Below are 19,025 nucleotides of genomic sequence, written 5' to 3'. Positions count from 1 at the left end.
GAAATTGAATAAATGTCTCAAGGCCCAATGATTTAATTCTGAGACAACTGGGTTTACATTTATACCCAGTTGGAACTTACATTTACAGTTCAGCACAAACCTGAGGTTGTGTTTTAAAATAAATTTGCCTCTGGGACAGGAACATGTACCACTGATATAGCTGTTAATGTCTAAAACCAGCTGAGCAGTTACGATCCTTTCTTCCAGGGAGAGTGGAGACCTGGAGTTGTGATATCAGGTCACTTTAATGCAGTTCAGGACCTGAGCTGGGATCCTGAGGGTGAGTTCATCCTCAGTGTGGGCTCTGACCAGACCACCAGGTTATTTACTCCATGGAGGACACAAGCGAGCAAAAAGGTAAAAACAGATGCAAAATTAGCAGCATTGAATCATAACAACAGCAGTTACAGTGACCTTTCCGTCTCACTATACGGCTTTAGAGATATGATACCATGAAAATGTGTTTGAGGTATATTAGTTATTTATTTTTTTCTCGCCGCTCAACAAAAATTGAAGCTTCGTTTCGCATAAACCCTACAATCCGTGCCGTGTCGTTCGTGCACACATTCAGTGTTTCCCTGAAATAATCCAACAGAAGCCAATCCTTCAATCTCAGTTCCAGAAATCATTCGTTTCTGGAAGCTTGACCGAAAAGTTGTCTTCTACTTAGATTTAAAAATGGTCAGCTGATACTTGTCTGAGGTGTTTTGGTCTTGTACCGGCATATCTACCACATTTGCCGGTATAGGACCATATAAGGCTTTAAACAGAAACAGCACCACTTTTTAACTCTGTAATGCACAAGGAGGCAGTGCAAGGCTCTCTTGGTTCTTGGTTTTTTATTTTTGGACTCATTGAAAAGGGGCAAAAGATGATTGACTAACTCCAGTGTATCACAGCAGTCCAGTTTAGATGTGACAACATTTTTGTCTCTCAGATGTCAAATTTGTGTTAAAGATTATCCCAAGGTTCTTAACTTGTGTTGAACCACATGATTAATGACTTACTACTTCTCAGGCCCCAGTCACACAGGCCCAGAGACCAGTGGGAGGTCTTACTTTTCAGGGAATGGTACTTTATACGGGAATGCTATGGGGAATGTGTGTACTCTGCACACTTTTTCAAGTTTCACTCCAGCTCAGAGAAAAAATGGCAAGTGTGCGCAAGCCAGAGTCTTCCATGCTAACAAGGGGCAACTGCAGCGGTCTGCTTGCCATCAAAGTAATCACAGGAATGCTCCTCTTTGGAGCTGATTGCATCCAGTAGCAGCAATTAGATGTTAACAGGAGTTGCTGACCATGACTGTGTGGCTTTAGAATTAAATAAAATTGCCAAATGGTAATCTTTGTCTAGTGATTGGGATACATGTTAAATCTCACATTGTCATGAAATAAAACCGTTCTGATTTCTACATGTATCCTCATTCAGTGGCAAGATTAAAGAAATAGGTGCCCAGTTATTAACAGTACAGTAATATTTCACAGTTTAATTATACTTTGCTCGCTCTATATGATGAATGCTTGGGATACACTGATAATATAAAACATCCCCATCAAACGTTCATATTCTTTACAGTAAATTCAGATTTAATTAAGATTTAGAATTTCAGTTAAAAAACGACTACTTGTGACCGCACTGCATTTATTTTTTTTCATCATTTAATATATCAACCATATTTAATGCACTTGTATTTAATGAATATCGTTGCCATTCAAATGATTTGCTTCGTCTTGGCTCGTCCTAACAGTTGCTACTTAGCGTGTTGTTCTTTTTTGGCGTAGGCCGTTTGCCTTGTCCCTTATGGGATATATATGCAGGTTCTAATGTATTATTCTTTCAGTTTGTTAAATGTCTTTAGGCTATATCTCATTTAGTTTCAACACTATATATATTCTAAGACGACTCAGCTGGGACTGAAAGCAATATTGCAGTGGGGTAAAGTAAAAGACTACACTTCTAAATTGCCAATATAGTTATCCACCTAGCATTTTAGAAGCAGGGTAAGACATACCAGTTTAGCATTCAGTTGGGGTAGAAACATTTGTAGTCACGCTTCCTGCTTCCACTACATTATTCAAGATGCCAGTTTGGATTATTGCCACAATACCACCTGATGTTGGTGCCAAATGAAATCTAGTTATCACAATGGAGGCTTCCATCGTCCCCTGTGAGAACACTTTGGATCTTAAGCTGGAAATGTTTCACTTGCACGGAGAATCAATGTTGTATTTGGCGTCGTTTCAATGGCCTGGGTTTTGGGCCAAGAAAATAAATCCCCAAACATCAGAGATCTATCGAAAAGGGAGGCACTGCCCAACGCGACCAAATTAACAGAGCCACGTGTTCAGCATATGTTTTTGTGGCTGTCATCACTGCAGGTCACGTGGCATGAAATCTCTCGGCCGCAGATCCATGGATACGACATGCAGTGTCTGGCCATGATCGGAAGGTTTCAGTTTGTGTCTGGAGCTGATGAGAAGGTCCTGAGAGTATTTCAAGCACCTCGTAACTTTGTGGAGAACTTTGCTAATATATCTGGGACTTCAAAGAAACTCTGTTAACATCCAGTGTAAGTGTTCAGCTAAATGTGTATCTAAAGAATATTCGATCTTATTCTGAAGGTATATTATTCCCATTGGTGGAGATGTTTGGAATTAAATCTTACGAAAGCTTTATTCTCTGAAAAGTACTTAATGGACTGTTCAGTCACCTTAAAAAGCTTTTGCAGTCTCTAACACATGAATATACCTTCTGTGTTTGTTTCAACTATGTCAGGACTCTGCCGACCTCCCAGAAGGAGCCAGCACACCTGCCCTCGGGCTGTCCAACAAGGCTGTATTTCAGGGTAAAATAAAAAATGACACCGCAGTTTTGTTTGATGATTTCCATCAAAAATCAATTTCGCTTCACTCTGTAGTTTGAGAAAGCTTATTCATATGCGGGTTTGTTCATTGCTTTTGCATAATGTAATAGTATAATTTCAATTTCCAGGTGACCTTGTGCCGAAAAACAAAGAAGAGGGGGAGCAGTTCAACAGGGTATCTGACCAATACCAGGAGTCTTACTTCCACCCACTCAACCTGACAGGTACTGCTGCATGATCTACACTTTCAAGTATTTTTACAGATGACCTAGTCTCACTTAAAATGTGGTAAACCTCTCTGATAAATAATTTTGAAGCCAAAAGGGCATCCCTGTTTCCCTCTAGAGTCTAAAAGCCTGAGTCATACTCGTCATTTAAGAGTTTGAGAGATATGCCTATTGCTGGTTGCTCTTATAAGAGCCGATGATATGCAGTTAGTTAGAGCTTTATTTATAGAGTCCACTGTGTTTTCTCTTGGGGAGGTGGTCTGCTGAAGGCTGATAGTATCACAGCAGGAGAAAGTTTGGAAAAAGAAGAGCGGTCTGGAGCCAGTAATGCGAGCAGAAGCAACAAGAAAATAAATTAATAAAAACAGGAACCAGAAAAAAAGTTTAAAAACTGATCATTTAAAAACAGAGAAGGTTTAAAACGGTCACGGAGGAAAAGGAAAACTAGGGGAACAAAAGAGAAGGTAATTGTAGGAAACAGGCAGATGGGAATTGAACGAGAGTCAAATGAAAAGAAAGTAGTGCAGCCTTTTAAAACCCCTGGGCTAGAGGGTGTCAAGGGCTGTCATCAGCATGATTGAAGCCACTCCTTAATCTGCAATGCTAATTAGAAAGCGGGTTTATGTGATTGCAAAGTTTAAGTATTGATGACCCCGGGCTATGTCGGGAGCAACCAAGTGTGGAGACCGCTGTTAACAATGCATTTTTACTTGTTTGATTGGGTTCTGCGGGCAAGGAGAGAAATGAATAATCAGGCTAAAAGGGGAGCCCATGTCCGATAGCAAAAACGCAAAAAGTGCAGCTATCAACTACATGCCTCAGAAAGGAAAACTGAAGTTGTGCAGATCCGGTGATGTGAGGGAAACAGTTGGGCATCATTTAATCCCCCATGAACACCAGCAAATGTTAAGAAACACACAGTAGAAAGAAACAGGTTGTTATTTCAAAATAATGTGTTGCTTTTAGGGTGATGGGTTTTATTTCTCAGGATTTCATGCAATTAAATGTAAACATATGCGAATGTGAGACATTGTCTTGAGCTGATTATCATGTTCTTAGCGTTTCTTCTTTTCAGTCTGTATCATAAACCTTTTTGAAAGGGGATAGTCACACACTTCTGTGCTATGTCATAGTTACAGCCTAACCACAAACCCTTCTGAAACACTACACCCTAACCTAATGTGCACCAGAGCTCCTTCAGTGAGAGACTGCTGCATCCTCGATGCATGAAGGAGCGTTTCCGCAGGTCCTTCCTCCCTGCAGTTGTCAGACTGTACAATCAAAACTGCTCCCAACAAACATAGATGTTTACATCAGCACATTACTTTTCTCAGCTTGTATATACACTGACTTATTGGACGTTACATGTCTACTTTTTAATGCACAGGTACAATACACAATCTGCACTTTTCTAATTATTCTAAATATTCTTAAGTATTTAAACATCTTTCAGTATCCTGCCCTGTTTGCACACTATCTGTACGCTAGTCTTAACAACTGTACTGTACTCAGCTCTGGTAACTATTGTCCATGATGTAAAAACTGTGTTTTTTGTTTTCTGTTCTGTGTCCTGTTCTTTTTGTATATGTGTGTTTTGTTTTGTTTTTTGCTGCTGATACAACCAAATTTCCCCTTGTGGGACAGTTAAAGGATTCTTCTTCTTCTCTTCTACCTCCCTAGAAATGTAATCGTCTTGCATAGACTAAGACGTAGGATCAATATAGATCAAACAGCTTGAGTCTAGGTTGATTTAGACTAAAGCTTAGTTTTAGTCTAAATTCCAATTTTCTGAGAGCATTTGAGTGTGCCTACCTAATGTCTGAAAGTGCAGCCTGTTCACAAGTTAAGAAAACAAAATTTGGCAAGAGCAGGAGACACCTGTTTCCAGTCTCACTCTCCCCCAAAGAACTCCTTTGATTTCTAAAAAATATATTATAATTTTATTTTCTGCAAATAGTGTAAAATCTTAGGATCAGATTCTTTTTCTTATGCTCAACAAAATTTCTGGTGAAGTGTTAACAAACTGAATAACCAACTTGTTATTCGGATTTCTGCAGTTTAAAAGTATTTGAGTTTCTTACATACCTGCAGCATCGGACATCAACAGAATCAAAAAACATTTCCAAAGTGAGAGAGTGCCACTCATTTATTCACACCACATCTGGAAGCTGATTGATTACCTTCAGAAATTATCCCTGACTTGGAAACGGGATCGATCAGGATCTGAAAGCTTAGATGATGTGTGCTTAGTCAGTTTGTAATCTACAGTCTCGTAATCGTCTTATTCAGTCTACTAAACTCTGAAGCGTGTATGTTTATATCCCTGTAACTATCAAAGCAGCTATTAACACGTAGATGTGTCCCAGTGTAGCTACTGAGTGTGGTACATTATGTTCCACAAATACTAGTGATGTTGTTTCTGAAAGTGCTTTCCTAAACCCCCTTATAATCCTTTAAGGTCTTTCTTTGCTCTTTAATTTGTGTGGATTCCAGATACACATTTAAATTCAGATTATAACAGTCATTCCTTGTTTATTCAGCTGATTGTTAATTATTTTTGTACAACTAAGATTTCAGGGCATTAAAAATAACAGCAAGCTATTTGTATTGTGTGTGTGTGTGTGTGTGTGTGTGTGTGTGTGTGTGTGTGTGTGTGTGTGTGTGTGTGTGTGTGTGTGTGTGTGCAGAGCCACCACCAGAGGATCATCTTCTCCAGAACACACTTTGGCCTGAGGTCCAGAAACTGTGAGTATCTAAATCTTATATGTATTTTCTGTTACCTGCTGTAAGTGAAATGCTGACATACTTATTGATATATTTGTGTCTATAAAGACATGAGTGTTTCCTTGTGTCTTCTATTGAAAAGTTTCTACTCTATCTGAAAATAATAGATTTCCCTACATCTTCTTTGTTACCCCCTCACCTCTGCACCCACAACTCCAGCGGCATATTCATCAGCTAGTCAGAATCCAGCTACTCGGCTTCCCATGAGCCACTTCTCCAGATTGAATATATTGCCACACTTTGGCCAATGTTAAATCCATTTACCGGTCATTCCAGCATAAACATGACATACGACTCAGCCATTTATTTGAGGTGCGAACACTGTGTGTGTGTTGAAAAGCATTTTTCTACCTTCATTTGGCTTCATCCCTTGAATCGTTTAGTATGGAATAGAAACATTAAAATGAGTAAGTGACTGAATTATTTTTTGTGGCATAAATAATCCTCTCCCTGTTGTGGCCAAATTGCTGCAGTGTTTGAAAGCTCGCTGGTAGCGGCTGGAAATTCTTTCCACTGAGTTGCAGACTGCAGTTTGAGCTTGTTGGCATTTTAAAACAACCAGGTGATGGCAAGCTAAAAGCAATTAGGCCGTGAGTGATTAGCTAGAGCATCATCATTGTTCATCTGTGTCAGCAGGAGAAGGACTAGTCATCACAGATCAGTATTTTAATTTCACACTCTAATTATTTACCTGTCAGCAAGTGGCGACGGCTCGAGCCTGGAAGCTTGTTGGAGTGACACTCTGGAATAAAAGAATATTTAATTTACTGTCACACTGGGAGCTCTTCCTCTGTTCTGCCTCACCATGCATCCCTTCCCTGTCTGTCTGTAACATATATCTGTCCAGTCAGAGTGGCTGTTCATGGTTAACCTCTGTATAATTGTCCCCTGTCCACAGGTACGGACATGGCTTTGAGATGTTCTGTCTTGCGTCTGACAGCAGCAGAACAGTGGTGGCATCTGCATGCAAGGTCAGTTTGATAAGCTCCAGGCCGGACTGCATGTCACAGTCAGCACTGCAATTGCAGTCGAAAGTTTAATTACAGTCATCATACAAATGATTGCCAAGGCAATATCAGGCTTTCAATGGTTTCTTTGACCTTTTTCGGGGCAAAACCCACAGTTAGGAATAAAAAGATTGCCCCCCCAATACATACAGAATCACAATTATACATGGAAGACACTTAATATATTTCCAGTTTGATATTTGAATACTCTTATAAGCACAGTTTCACAGAGTCCTGTGAAAACCAAGTACAACCATCATTCGGTAGCTTGTAGAACCACCTTAACAGCACTAACTCGAAATAATCGTTTTCTGTGTGAACCCGCTTTGTTCTTTTTAGAGAGTAGAGGCAGCCTCGGTCTAATTGTGCTGTCATATAACATGGCAACTGAGGTCTGTAGAGTCTGAGATATAACTCTAAAGTGTTTTTGTTTGTTTGTTTTAAATATAATTTCTCTGAGCATTGTGTGGTTTGACCTTGGGACATCCACTGGTGGAATTGTGTTCACACATACCCAAATGCTCCAGACCAGCAAACTGCCAAGACTCACACCTGCTGATGATCAATTAATCGCATGCATTTGATCAGCAACATCTGGCTGCTGCTTACCCTCTTAATTCCTTTGGAAGCATCAAGGTATACTTTGACTTTCACATGGCTGTAAGCACAGTCCACACACTTTTAATAAGTTTGAGGACAGGACTTTGGCTGTTTTACTTATTTCACAACCACATTTAATGTGTGTTTGGGCTCAGTGACCTTTTGAAGCACCCACTGTGTTCAAGCTTCAGCTGTCAGGCTGATGGTTTGAAGTTATGTTGAAGATTTCTGAGGTAGTTTGCATTAATTACTACATCCACGTATGCCAGTCCCACAGATTCTATTGCCCAGCACTATGATACCTTTACTTCACTAGATTTATTTGTCAAGTTATGTAAATTTGTGCAGTTTCCTTGCTTAAGAGATTTTTTTCATTTACCCAAATGGGCTTTATTAGATTCCCCTCAATAACCATGTAAATTTTAATTGATTTCCTTTTTAATAGATTCAATTAGTTCACCTGTCTAGCTTGTCTTTCAACACTAGTCATCGGGTCATTAGATCTTTAGATGAAAAACCAAATCAAATCAAATCAAAAACCAGATGTAAAAATAAAAACCTATATGCTAATAAATGTACACATCTGACAGAACCATCTAACTAACCTTTACCACTTCGTTTGACTATTTTCTTACAATAAATGTAAATAAAGCCAATCCCCAATTATGCGCACACCAAGCAGTAGTGTGTCATTTTTACTTTATTTTAACAAAATATTTACTCAAATGTATCTGAATTATTCAGAGAAAAAGCTGAATTATGTCGTTCTTTTTAACCGCTCTTCACCATAAGCCCATAATATCCTGTACACAAAGTTTGTGACAAAGTGACCCAAATGTGCTTTAAATACAGTTAATAACTATTTTCATTTTCATCATTCTGTGCACGTATATCTCAAAACTTCTGGACTGCTGCTTCTCTTTGCTTTGTGGGTCTTTTTAACGCTCTGGTTGGCAAATCAGACTGCAGATTGGTTATACTTGGTTTGCTTTCCAGTCCGTATGTTGACTTATTTTCCTCTAGGTCCCAATATTTTCTAAAATCCCAGGCTGACCTGACAATACTTGTAGCCAAACAACTTAATTTTGGTCTCATCTGATCATAATACTTTCCTTCAGAGGTTTTATTTCTTCGTCCATGTGGTCAGCTACAAGCATTAGTCAAGCTTGGGGTTGTTCATTTTGGAGCCAGGTCCTTCTTTCTTGGACAGCAGCCTCTCCTTATATAGCCACGTAAGACTCACTTGAGAGTAGACAGCAATGTCCAGCAGCTTCCAGTTTATGTAGGCCTGTACCTTTGTGGTGTCTGGATTGTTTCTGACCACCCAAACCAACTTCCTTATAACTGAGGGTGTTTTCAGATCTTGTGCAGCTGTTTGAACAGATCATCTTGAATTATGCAGAAAGAGACATTACTAACTAATTCTAAATCTGTGATCCTCTTTCTCGGATCTTCACTGAGATCCTTGAACGTTAACATTTTACTGTGTGAGCTGTGAAACCCTTTTTATGTTTGCACAAATAAATTACCAGCTGTAGTTAATCACGGATACTTCATAGACCATTAAGAGGCACTACGTTAAGATATTTTCTTAATTTCAGCAACACCAGATTCATTTCTATGTGGGTGAATGTATATTTTTGATCCAGTATTTATTAAATCTAATCCCTTTACTCTTCAAGATCTATTTTGTGCAAAACGTCAGACTCAGACAGAATTATTAAGCCCCTGTGAAATTGAAGGTTTTTGTCAAAAATGTTCAGTGTTTTTTCTTTTCTTTTCAACAGACCGTGGGATTTTCAACATAGTATTTCTACACTTTTTAAAAAAGTTTTCTTTAGAAAGCATAAATCATTTTTGTTATTTTTGTCATTATTTCAGGAAAAAAAATGAGATTATCAGGGTCAATATTATTAGACCCCCTGAAAAACTGACCTCTTTATTGAGTCAAAGCAGAAACCACTGCTGTGCAATGGTGTACTTTAACTTTGTAATGCTCAAAGCTTCTAAAAATCAAGTTCAAGCTGAGAGTTATCTTCCAATTTACACACTATAAAAACTTCAGTGAGAGTTTGATCAGTTACTTGAGAAAGCATCATGCCCAAAACAAAATCAATCAGTTTAGATTTGATCAAAAGATTTGTTGATGCTCACAAAGCAGGAGATGGATATACAAAGTTATCACAAGATTTCCAAGTGTTAAGATCTGGAGTGAGAAGTATGATCATAGAGTACCACACAGTACAGAACAAATTTGGCAGAGGGTAGGAAGCAAAGGGTTTGAAAGACTCTGGAAAGAAAACAAGTGTGAGTCTAAAGACACCAGAACAACTGCTAAGATATCATTGAATGACTTAGCCAGGTCAGGAACTGTGGTCTCAAAGAAGACAACCACTAGATCCCTGCACTGGAATGAAGTGTGAGGTTGCATACCAAGGAAACTTCTGCAGATGAGACACCTTGAATCTAGACTAAAGTAAGAAAGAACGACCTGCAGAAAGTTTATGCGTACTGGAAACGAGAGCTCTTTGGCCACAGAGGCACTGTTTATGTTTGAAAGAAGAAGAGAAAGGTGTACAACCCAAAGATCACCGTCCTCACAGTGAAACACGGAGGTGGATGTATTATGGGGATGCTATAATATGTAAAGATTTTGAAAGACAACCTCAAGTAGTTGGCAGCAAAACTGGGTCTAGGTTGTCTCTTTGTCTTTTAACACAACAACCACCTAAAACATACGTCGCTCCTGGTGAAGAACTACCTCCATAAGACCCAAAGGAAATGTTACTGAGTGGCCTGCAAAAAGCCCCAACTTGAATTCCATTGAAAACCTGTAAGGTGAACCGAAGACCAAAGTTCATGCCAGAAGACCATCAAATCTGGAGGAGCTTGAGAAAATGATACAGAACTGACTGTTAGCATCAGGGGTGCTAATTGTTTTGATTGTGGCAGTTTTTGTTTTTTGTGAAATAATCTTGTTTCATTGTGGAACACTTCAACTGTAGAAGTAGCTTATAAAGTAAACACAGGTGCTTTTATAAAGCATTGTGTGTTTTATGTCTGACAATGAACTGACCCCTTACTATCTTTCCAGGCATCCAAAGCTGAGCATGCAGCAGTGCTGCTGTGGAGTACAACCACATGGCGTCAGCTGCAGGTTCTTCCATGTCACACCCTCACGGTTACCCAAATGGCCTTTTCACCTGATGCACAGCTCCTGTTGGCTGTTTCCCGAGATCGCACTTGGTCTTTATGGAGAAGGAATCTCCCCACACCTGAAAGTCCAGGTGAGAAATGAGGACAACACAGACTAATAAGGAAGTCTGTTTTACAGGGTTATTAGTGTTTGGTCTTCAGGATTTGATTTCCAAATGCAGTGTGACTCAGGATGAGACGTTAGTTCCTCATAATGCTTTGTAAATAAATTCAGTTTAATTAAAAAATGTGCTTGAGTGAATATTAAGAAAAAACGACAATGCCGGAGCCCTTCTGGCACATAGAATTGCTCCCCTAATTCCAAATAATTAAAATAAGGTAAACCCACAGAGCAGATCCAAATTGAATTTCGAGTCAAGCTGGCCTCATTGGAAGGACTCCCCTCATTAATACTATGAAGAGCCAAACAAGTGATGCACTGAATGAATCTAGTCCAAAATGGATTTAATATAGGAAAGATGTGAAACTGACCAGACTGACCAAAATGAACGATTAGTGCTTACTTCCCTCCTTCAAGGCTTATAATTCCACATTTGTAGGTAGAGCAATGATTTGAAACAGGCTTTCAAATGGGTAATTACCATGCAGAATACATCAAATCCTCTGCGGTGGATTGCAGAGATCTCATCAAATCTATGCTCTCTAGGATGAAGCTTGAAAAGAAAATTCTGAAGTAACACTTTGAATAAATACAGACATAAAGCATGATGCAGTAGCCTTTGCAGACAAACCACAATGATATTTATAGTTTCGTGTTAAACTGGGATTTGTGATATTGGGGGTAGCGCTCTGTGGGGCTCTGATCTGTGAAATTGTAGAGAGAAGTAAATGAGAAAACACTGAATGTACATGAACGGTTTGTGAATATAAAGAGGCCTCTGTGTGTTTGCCAACTTCAGCTAAAGCCACAAAAACTGTCTTTCCCACTTCCAGTGGTGTTTGTGGGTCAGTGTAGGTGCTAAAATGTTTAAAAAGTGTGATCTTCAGATTGTGTGCTGTGTGCAAAAAGCCAGTTTAACCCATAAAGAGGATACTTCGATGCTTCCTTGCGGTAGGGTGTGAGATTTGTTTACGCACTTTGAGAGCTGGTGTCTTGCACTAAAAATGTGATGGTTGGCAAAACATGTCTAATGTGACTCACTGAAAACTATTAACTATTAAACTATTAGAGCAAATTTAAGAATGTATACACTGCTGAAAGTGGAGATAATGAGGTTAAATATCCCCCAGTTACCTTGAAGAGTAGTCATGCTGGGGTCAGCTACGGATAAAATCGGCCCAATTTAACCCAGCAAATATCAGCTGAAAAGTCTCAGTTTTAGTGCTCTCTCAGTCATTTTGTCAATGTCTTTTGACCTTTACCCTCCTTTGTGACTTAACTCAGTGGTTTTGACATGAGGTCAGAGAAATAGATTTGTCTCTCTAAGGTCAACACTGTCAGGATTCACATGGGTGAGAGCTTTCTGAGTGAGAAATCGTCTCTGGACTCAAATCTTAAACGATGCCGTGGAACAACCAACAAATAAAACAGTCTCACTTTGCTTGTTTTTTTTTAAATGTTTTTTTTGCCTTTTTATGATCTATTAAATAAATAAATTTGTTGATTTCATTTTTATTACATAATCAGTACAACTTAGATTCTAACCAGTCACATCTGGCATAAGGTATCTGTTTGGTCCCAGATTTTTTCAGTCAGAGTCTCCAGACACACGACCAGAGTGATAAAGGGTGATAAATATTCACCGATGATAAAAAGGAGCTCTGCCTGAAGTGGTATGAAGCTGTAATCCCGACATTACAGAGTTTTTAGCTCATCCAGCTGAAGCATCATCATCTGTCTGCTCACCCGGCAGTCACAGAGTACAAACCTCGGCTAAGGCAGCTCGCTTTCTGGGCAGCATTTACTTTTAAGGCAACATTGTTGTGTTTTCTTTATATTCATTTTGTTTTCTTTGCTCTTTTTAGACATACTTTAAAAACTTTGAAGTGGAATTAAAATCAGATAAAGGTAGCATGACAGATACTCACTCTAATTGTACGAACATCATGAAGGAGTAGGTAATGGATAATAGGCAATGATTTGTAAATAACTGGACATAAATAAATTGAGCTTACTATATTCGTCTACTACATCTACTATCTAGTATCTAGAAATGTACCACAATATATTTCTAACTAACTAGGCAGCTTATTTACTTTCTCTTAACAATACTTTCTTGAAACATATAATGCATTTTGGAGTCAACTTGAAAGAAAGACAGATGTAAAATGTAAAAGTGAGACATTTTATGACCTTATTTGACCTTGAAGAAGAGGCCAGGGATTAAGCCTGTATGCTTTAAATATAAACAATGATAGAAAGAAAGGTTGTTTTAAATAACTATATAGTGTTATCACTTTGACCTTTAGATGACTCTATTGGCCTTGAAGAAGGGGTCAGAGTTCAAATGTAACATATTTAAAATCTTTATAGGGTTCTTTCTATATTATGACATTACACATCTCACTTGTCAAAAACATAGGTTTAACATAAGTTATAAAACTTTTTCTGAATTTTCAACCATAAATCATAGTTGAATTTGAAGACATTGGTGGATAAAAGTCACATTGGTTGTTTTGTAAACATTTCTCCATTTTCACAGCATATACTTCATGCACACTACTTACAATTACAAGTTCTCGCTCCTAGTGTACCGAGCAATGTTAATGTGGCAAAGTCATTAGCATGAGATTTTTGGTGTTGATACATGTTTCATGTATGAAGTGATATCACTTTGCTACAGATTTTCCATACGACTTGTATCCTCTTAGATGATGATAATCAACTGATAGGTTATGATCATGGGGGCGTGGTCTTACTGGTTGACCACATCCTCCAAATGTTAGAGCCTTCCTGTCACCATCAGCAATACAGTCAGTGCTCTGACATACCGAGGTATTGACATGTTTTTATACTTTTTATGACCATTGTTACTACCGACCATGTCCTCATAATACTTCTGAATTCAGAAGTAAGTAGAGATCTGATCTAGGTTATCGTATTAAGATTTGGGACACATCGTCAGTAGTGGACCTTGGATTCATCGGGTGTTTTGGCCATTATCATTAGACTCCCTCATCCAAGGAGACCCTGCCAGGGTTGATCAGGCCCCGGAGTGTGTCACTGGTTTATGTTAAATTGTTATTTCTCTTGTTCTTTCTTCTGTTTAGTTTTCTACACTTTATTTGCTCTTATCTATTCACTGCAACATAGAAATAATACTTACCTCTTTAGCATTTATGGAGCCTCACTTGTTCAAAGGGATAGAAAAGGTGATAGGGAGAAGTGAGACAAAAGGGACGAGATGGGAGAGAGGAGAGCCAGAAGGGGGGCGCCCGATCTGGCTTCCCACACCTCCTCTATATATATGTGTTTACTAAAGGTGTGATACTGTGAGAGGTGCTCTTAATTTTATACTTTCACTCTAAGTAGGTAGAAAACATCTCCCAAATCTAATTCTCAAACATCTGAAACATTGTGAATAGATAATCAGATAATCAATAAACCTTGAGAAACAATACATTTGAAAACAATCAAACATTTTATTTAAAAGAAAAAGAAAAAACTAGCTCAGATATTGGATTTCTGTTGGCCTTTCTGTGTAGAGCTGTTGCTGTTGTCAACAGGAGTGTGTTCTTGGAGAGGATGTTTATATGAGAGAACCTCAGCACACAGACTCGACAAATAACTCAATCCTGCATTTAAGGTGAACAGAAAACGACGTTTAAGCCCTAAGGATTACCTCCTCCTGCACCTGGTAAAGCATCTTATGTTTCTACTGGCTTCTCCGGATGGTGTTAATGGGCACTGACAGAGGCGTCCCGCACTCCTCTGTTCGCCTGAATGGTGGGCTACGCAGAGGCAGGGTGGTGTGTGTGTGTGTGTTTCTGTCTAGCTATCTTTGTGAGGACCGAAATCTGCATTCTACTATAGTTGTGAGAACCAACAGTCACTTGTGAGGACACACTAACCGGTCTTCACAGGTTTGAAGGCCTTTTTGAGGCTCAAAATGTGGTTTTAGTGTCAGGGTTACAATTAGGTTATGGTTAGGTTTAGGGTTAGGGTTAGGGAAACCATTATGTCAATGAAGGTCCTCACTAAGATAGCTGAATGGGCTTGTGTGTGCGCGTGTGTGTGTGTTGGTCTTTGGTTTCTCTTAAGAGAAATGGCAAGGGATTACAGGTTTTTTTTTGTTTTTTTGCTTTTTCCAGGGGCGGGGGGCTCCCCGTCTGTTCTGGTTGACTGCTGAATCACTCAAGGTGATTGTGAGGAGCATGCACGAGGACACGCACAGTCTCCTACCTTCAGACTAGGGAAGGTTAAATGAAGCCAGAGCTGATCAAACAAATGACTACCTCTATTCTATTCACACATCTTCTGGCCCCTACCTGTTTTGCCTGAGCATTTCCCTCCACCGCCCTATTTTGTCTTGGCCTTGGAGACATTGTCACCTTCTCTCTCCTCTGCTCCTCCTGTTTTTTTTTTTTTTTGTTTCTTTTTAAACCTGAGTGGGCATTTATATGTTCTACCTTTTAGTCTTCTTGATATGTTTTGTGTGTTTTATCAAAATGGACACTTTCTCTATAGTCTGTGTCTCCAGTCCCCATCTGTGTGTGATGTGATATAGCTCAACAGCCAGTCGTGTTAATGAAAGATTGTGAAGGAGGGAGAAGGAGAATCCTTTGAACACAAACCTCAACACTTTGGTTAACTCAGACTTTTGTGGCAGTGCTGATGTTTTACAATATTCATGCTATGTGTGTGTGTGTGTGAGAGAGAGCCAGTGGAGAGCAGGACTACTGCAGACATGCAGGCAGGCAGCTGCCAGCAGCATACAAACAAGCTCTCTAGGGAAACCAATCTGGAGGCTGAAATGACTTAGGCTAGGGAAATAAACAGCAGCAGGTCATAAACCAAAACTGACTGAAATGGAGGGCTGGAATGAGGTTCTCTGTCTTGTTCGGTTGTTTATTTGTCGCTCGGGAGAGTCTTTGTTGCTACTGAGCTGTGAGGCTGGGATCTAAACGTGCTGATGTCATGCTGCAGTAATCATAACACAAAGTTTTGCTACAAGCTCATCCTCTGTTGGAAAAGTGTTGTTGTGGAGATGAAATGTGACACAATACATGTAGTGCCGGCACTCTTACCATTGTTTGAATGCAGTTGTTTGTTGCTCTTTGTTCCCGTTTCCATATAGAGCCCCTGTTCTCGCTGTATGCGCACACAGAGAAGGACACAGCCATACACAGCCGAATCATCTGGTCATGTGACTGGAGCCCTGACGGCAAATTCTTTGTAACATCAAGTCGAGACAAGAAGGTAATTTTTAAATGTTGCGTCACGTTATGCGTTGACAATAATACCACCTGGTTGCACTCTTGAGTTTTTTCTAAACAAAATGTGTGTGTGTGTGTGTGTGTTTGTCCAGGTGATAGTATGGGGTCCATGTAGTTTGGACTCTGGAGACCCTGGGCTGCCTCCTGAGATTAAACCGTGCTCTTCCATCTTAGATGTGGGCGATTCTGCTACTGCTATAGCGTTCTGCTCTGTACTCTGCTCTAGTGACAGGTTTGTGTTACATGACACCCAACTACCGTCATATCAACTTCAGTACTTTGGAAGTTTGCTTCAATAATTTGAAGCTGCAGTTTTGAACTATTTTCTTCTCCCTTAAACTGCTCATCAGTTAACTGATTGTTTAATTGGTTTAGAAGCTGTTAACCTCACATAAAGAAACATTATATCCAATTAATTTAAACACATGACATGACTGTGGCTGACACTAAACTGCTTCATGTTCTCATCTAAAAACCCCGGAGGTTTACTCATACTGTGCTGAAATGGAATTAAATGTGGTAAAAGTGTCTAACTCTTGTAGCGAAGAGTGACAGTACTGGTTCAAGACATCTAGGTCAGAGCAAAGGAAAACGAGGTCTGCTCTGAAGTTCGATTTTGTTGTGTTTCCTTCCTGCTTTCCGCAGCTACCTGCTTGCAGTTGGCCTGGAGTGTGGCAGGATCCGGCTGTACAGGTGGAGCCCTGGCAGCGAGCCTGCTGGAGGAGACGACTGGAGCTGCTGCGGAGAAACGGACACCTCGTATCCTTACAGCACACATGCAGTCGATCTGAGGTTCATCACAGTGTCAGTTGTGGGTCTTCACTCTGATTGCTGTTGAGAAGCAGAAGCTTTCTGTTATTTACCATTTAAATAATAATAATAATAAAAAATTAGATAAGCGTGATGGAGATTATGTCTGCTTCCTTTGAAGAGGAGATGCAGATGGCATCAACCGGTACCTTAATTTGGGTTCTGTCGATGTTTTATCTAACACTGGTCTGTGCCACTATAGTCTGTAAAGATCAAGATGCACAGTTGCGCAGTCTTTGTATCAGGAAGTCACACCTCAGATAAGCCTTTTTTTCATATTTTAAGATGATATATAAGTTGGAAAATTCATTGGTTACTGCAGGTAAAAATGAACAACATATAACAAAAGAACTTTAATATGTATTATAATAATATAAATACAAATCAAAGGTACTTTCTTGCCACCTTTACGACCCCTGGAACCACTGAGCATTGTTTCTACTTAACTGCCTATTGTTGCAGACCAAGTCCATCACTTTATGACCACAGTGTACCCATTTTCTGATGGCTGCTTCCAGCAGGATAACACACCATGTCACAAAGTTCAAATCATCTTAAACTGGTTTCTTAAACATGAGAATGAGACCACATTACTCACATGACCCCTGAGGATTGTTTAAACACCTTGCTGAATCTTTGCCAAGAACAATTAAGGTAGTTGTGAAGGGAAAAGATGGTCAAACCCAGTTGTAGCAAAATATACCAAACAAGGTTTTTGTGTTGTGTGTTTGACAGAAAAATTACGGTTTGGTGTAAAATAGATATGATGTCAGTTGTGTAGATTTTGTCTGAAAGCTTGTTTTGTCATCCAGACAAGTATTCTGTTGTCTCCTTTCATCACATATCCTCTCACAGACAAAGCCACACTCTGGCAGTAAAACGGCTCCGCTGGAGGCCCAAGACTGGCCGAGCAGGTCGGGGGAATGGCAAGAAGGATGGACAGGGTGATGGAGAGAGTGAAATCGAGGAGGAGAGCTCCTGGGTCCAGCTCGCCAGCGCCAGTGCCGACCACTCTGTCAAAATCTTCAACATCAACAAACAGGCTCTTTAGCACCACCAACACTGACACTATTATGTCTCTCACACCCAGAGAGACACTTTGACTGAGGGCCACAGACCTAACTGAGGCACCGAGGCCACAGCTGCTTGCTGGCATGCCATGCAGTCCCTGTGACAGCCAGTTAAGTTATGGGTCAGTCACAGGACAAACCCACAGCACACATGCCCTGCAGTCTGTCTGCACACAGCTGAACGGATTTGATGGGTGGAAGCAAGATGGTTAAAAACACCATGACCTTTGGGCGGTATTTTGCTTAGACACTTCAAAGTGTTTTAGATTCAAAGAAGAAGACTCAGCAGGATTTCTATACAGGTCATCTAAGTAACCGTTGGCATGGCGAACTGTATTCTTGAAGGAACAATTCAATTCTGAGTGCCATCAGAGGCAGGGCTTGTGTTGCATGTTTGTGCCTTGGGATCAGTTGATTTAAATGTCTTTCATGTATGTGTATAGGTAGTGTGCAAGCAGTCCAGTACGCAGCAATGATATATGACTGCTAGACACTAGGGATCACATTTTTATCCTCTGTGGAAACGTGAGTGTATTAAAGATGACCATTTTGCAAATACTGTTGCTGTGTCTTGACTTTTTAATAGATTTCTCCTACCTTGCAGGCATTCTGTAATCCAGTGCACTCAACATATTTCTGTGAAAATTACAGTAAAGTGCTTTACAAAGGAAGTCCAAAATTTGACTTAGAAAAGATGATCTAAAGTTTTTAGCACGTTTCGAGGAGTTATTTTTTTTCTTTCTCGTGAAATGAAACCAGGTAAGATTGTCTGTCGCCGGGCTATTCTCACGGTAAATGGTTGTCCTCTCTAGCTGAGCACTCAAAGCGCTTTATGCAACTTGTCTCTTTCATCCATTCACACGGGCACTTTTGTCTGTTTTTTTTTTTTTTTTTTTTTTTCCTTACGTAAGTGCTTTCTAACATTTGATGGATTCATGCATTAGAGAGCAACTTAGGGTTAGTATGTTGCTCAAGGATTTTCGGCATGCATACTAGAGCAGCCAGGGATCGAACCAACAACCTTCTGATTAGTATGTGACCTCGTACCTCCTGAGCTACAGCCACGTCATCA

At 39.8% G+C, this 19,025-nt stretch overlaps 1 protein-coding gene across 1 annotated transcript in view; it reads left to right on the top strand.

Annotated features, from left to right (window-relative positions):
- elp2 (elongator acetyltransferase complex subunit 2) overlaps positions 1 to 18,511 on the top strand; it is a 35,731-nt gene extending 17,220 nt beyond the window's left edge. The window contains 12 exon segments of the mRNA XM_085148084.1: positions 208 to 357; positions 2,379 to 2,550; positions 2,553 to 2,569; positions 2,776 to 2,845; positions 2,992 to 3,087; positions 5,778 to 5,835; positions 6,773 to 6,845; positions 10,576 to 10,768; positions 15,935 to 16,056; positions 16,166 to 16,305; positions 16,719 to 16,832; positions 17,739 to 18,511. Coding sequence (XP_085004210.1) covers positions 208 to 357; positions 2,379 to 2,550; positions 2,553 to 2,569; positions 2,776 to 2,845; positions 2,992 to 3,087; positions 5,778 to 5,835; positions 6,773 to 6,845; positions 10,576 to 10,768; positions 15,935 to 16,056; positions 16,166 to 16,305; positions 16,719 to 16,832; positions 17,739 to 17,934 — 1,401 coding nt within the window. The 3' untranslated portion in view covers positions 17,935 to 18,511.
- The last annotated feature ends 514 nt before the right edge of the window (positions 18,512 to 19,025 follow it).

Source organism: Neolamprologus multifasciatus, chromosome 22, assembly GCF_963576455.1.
Source record: "Neolamprologus multifasciatus chromosome 22, fNeoMul1.2, whole genome shotgun sequence".
In the NCBI taxonomy this organism is placed as follows: domain Eukaryota; kingdom Metazoa; phylum Chordata; class Actinopteri; order Cichliformes; family Cichlidae; genus Neolamprologus; species Neolamprologus multifasciatus.
This window is presented reverse-complemented; position numbering and strand designations above follow the sequence as displayed.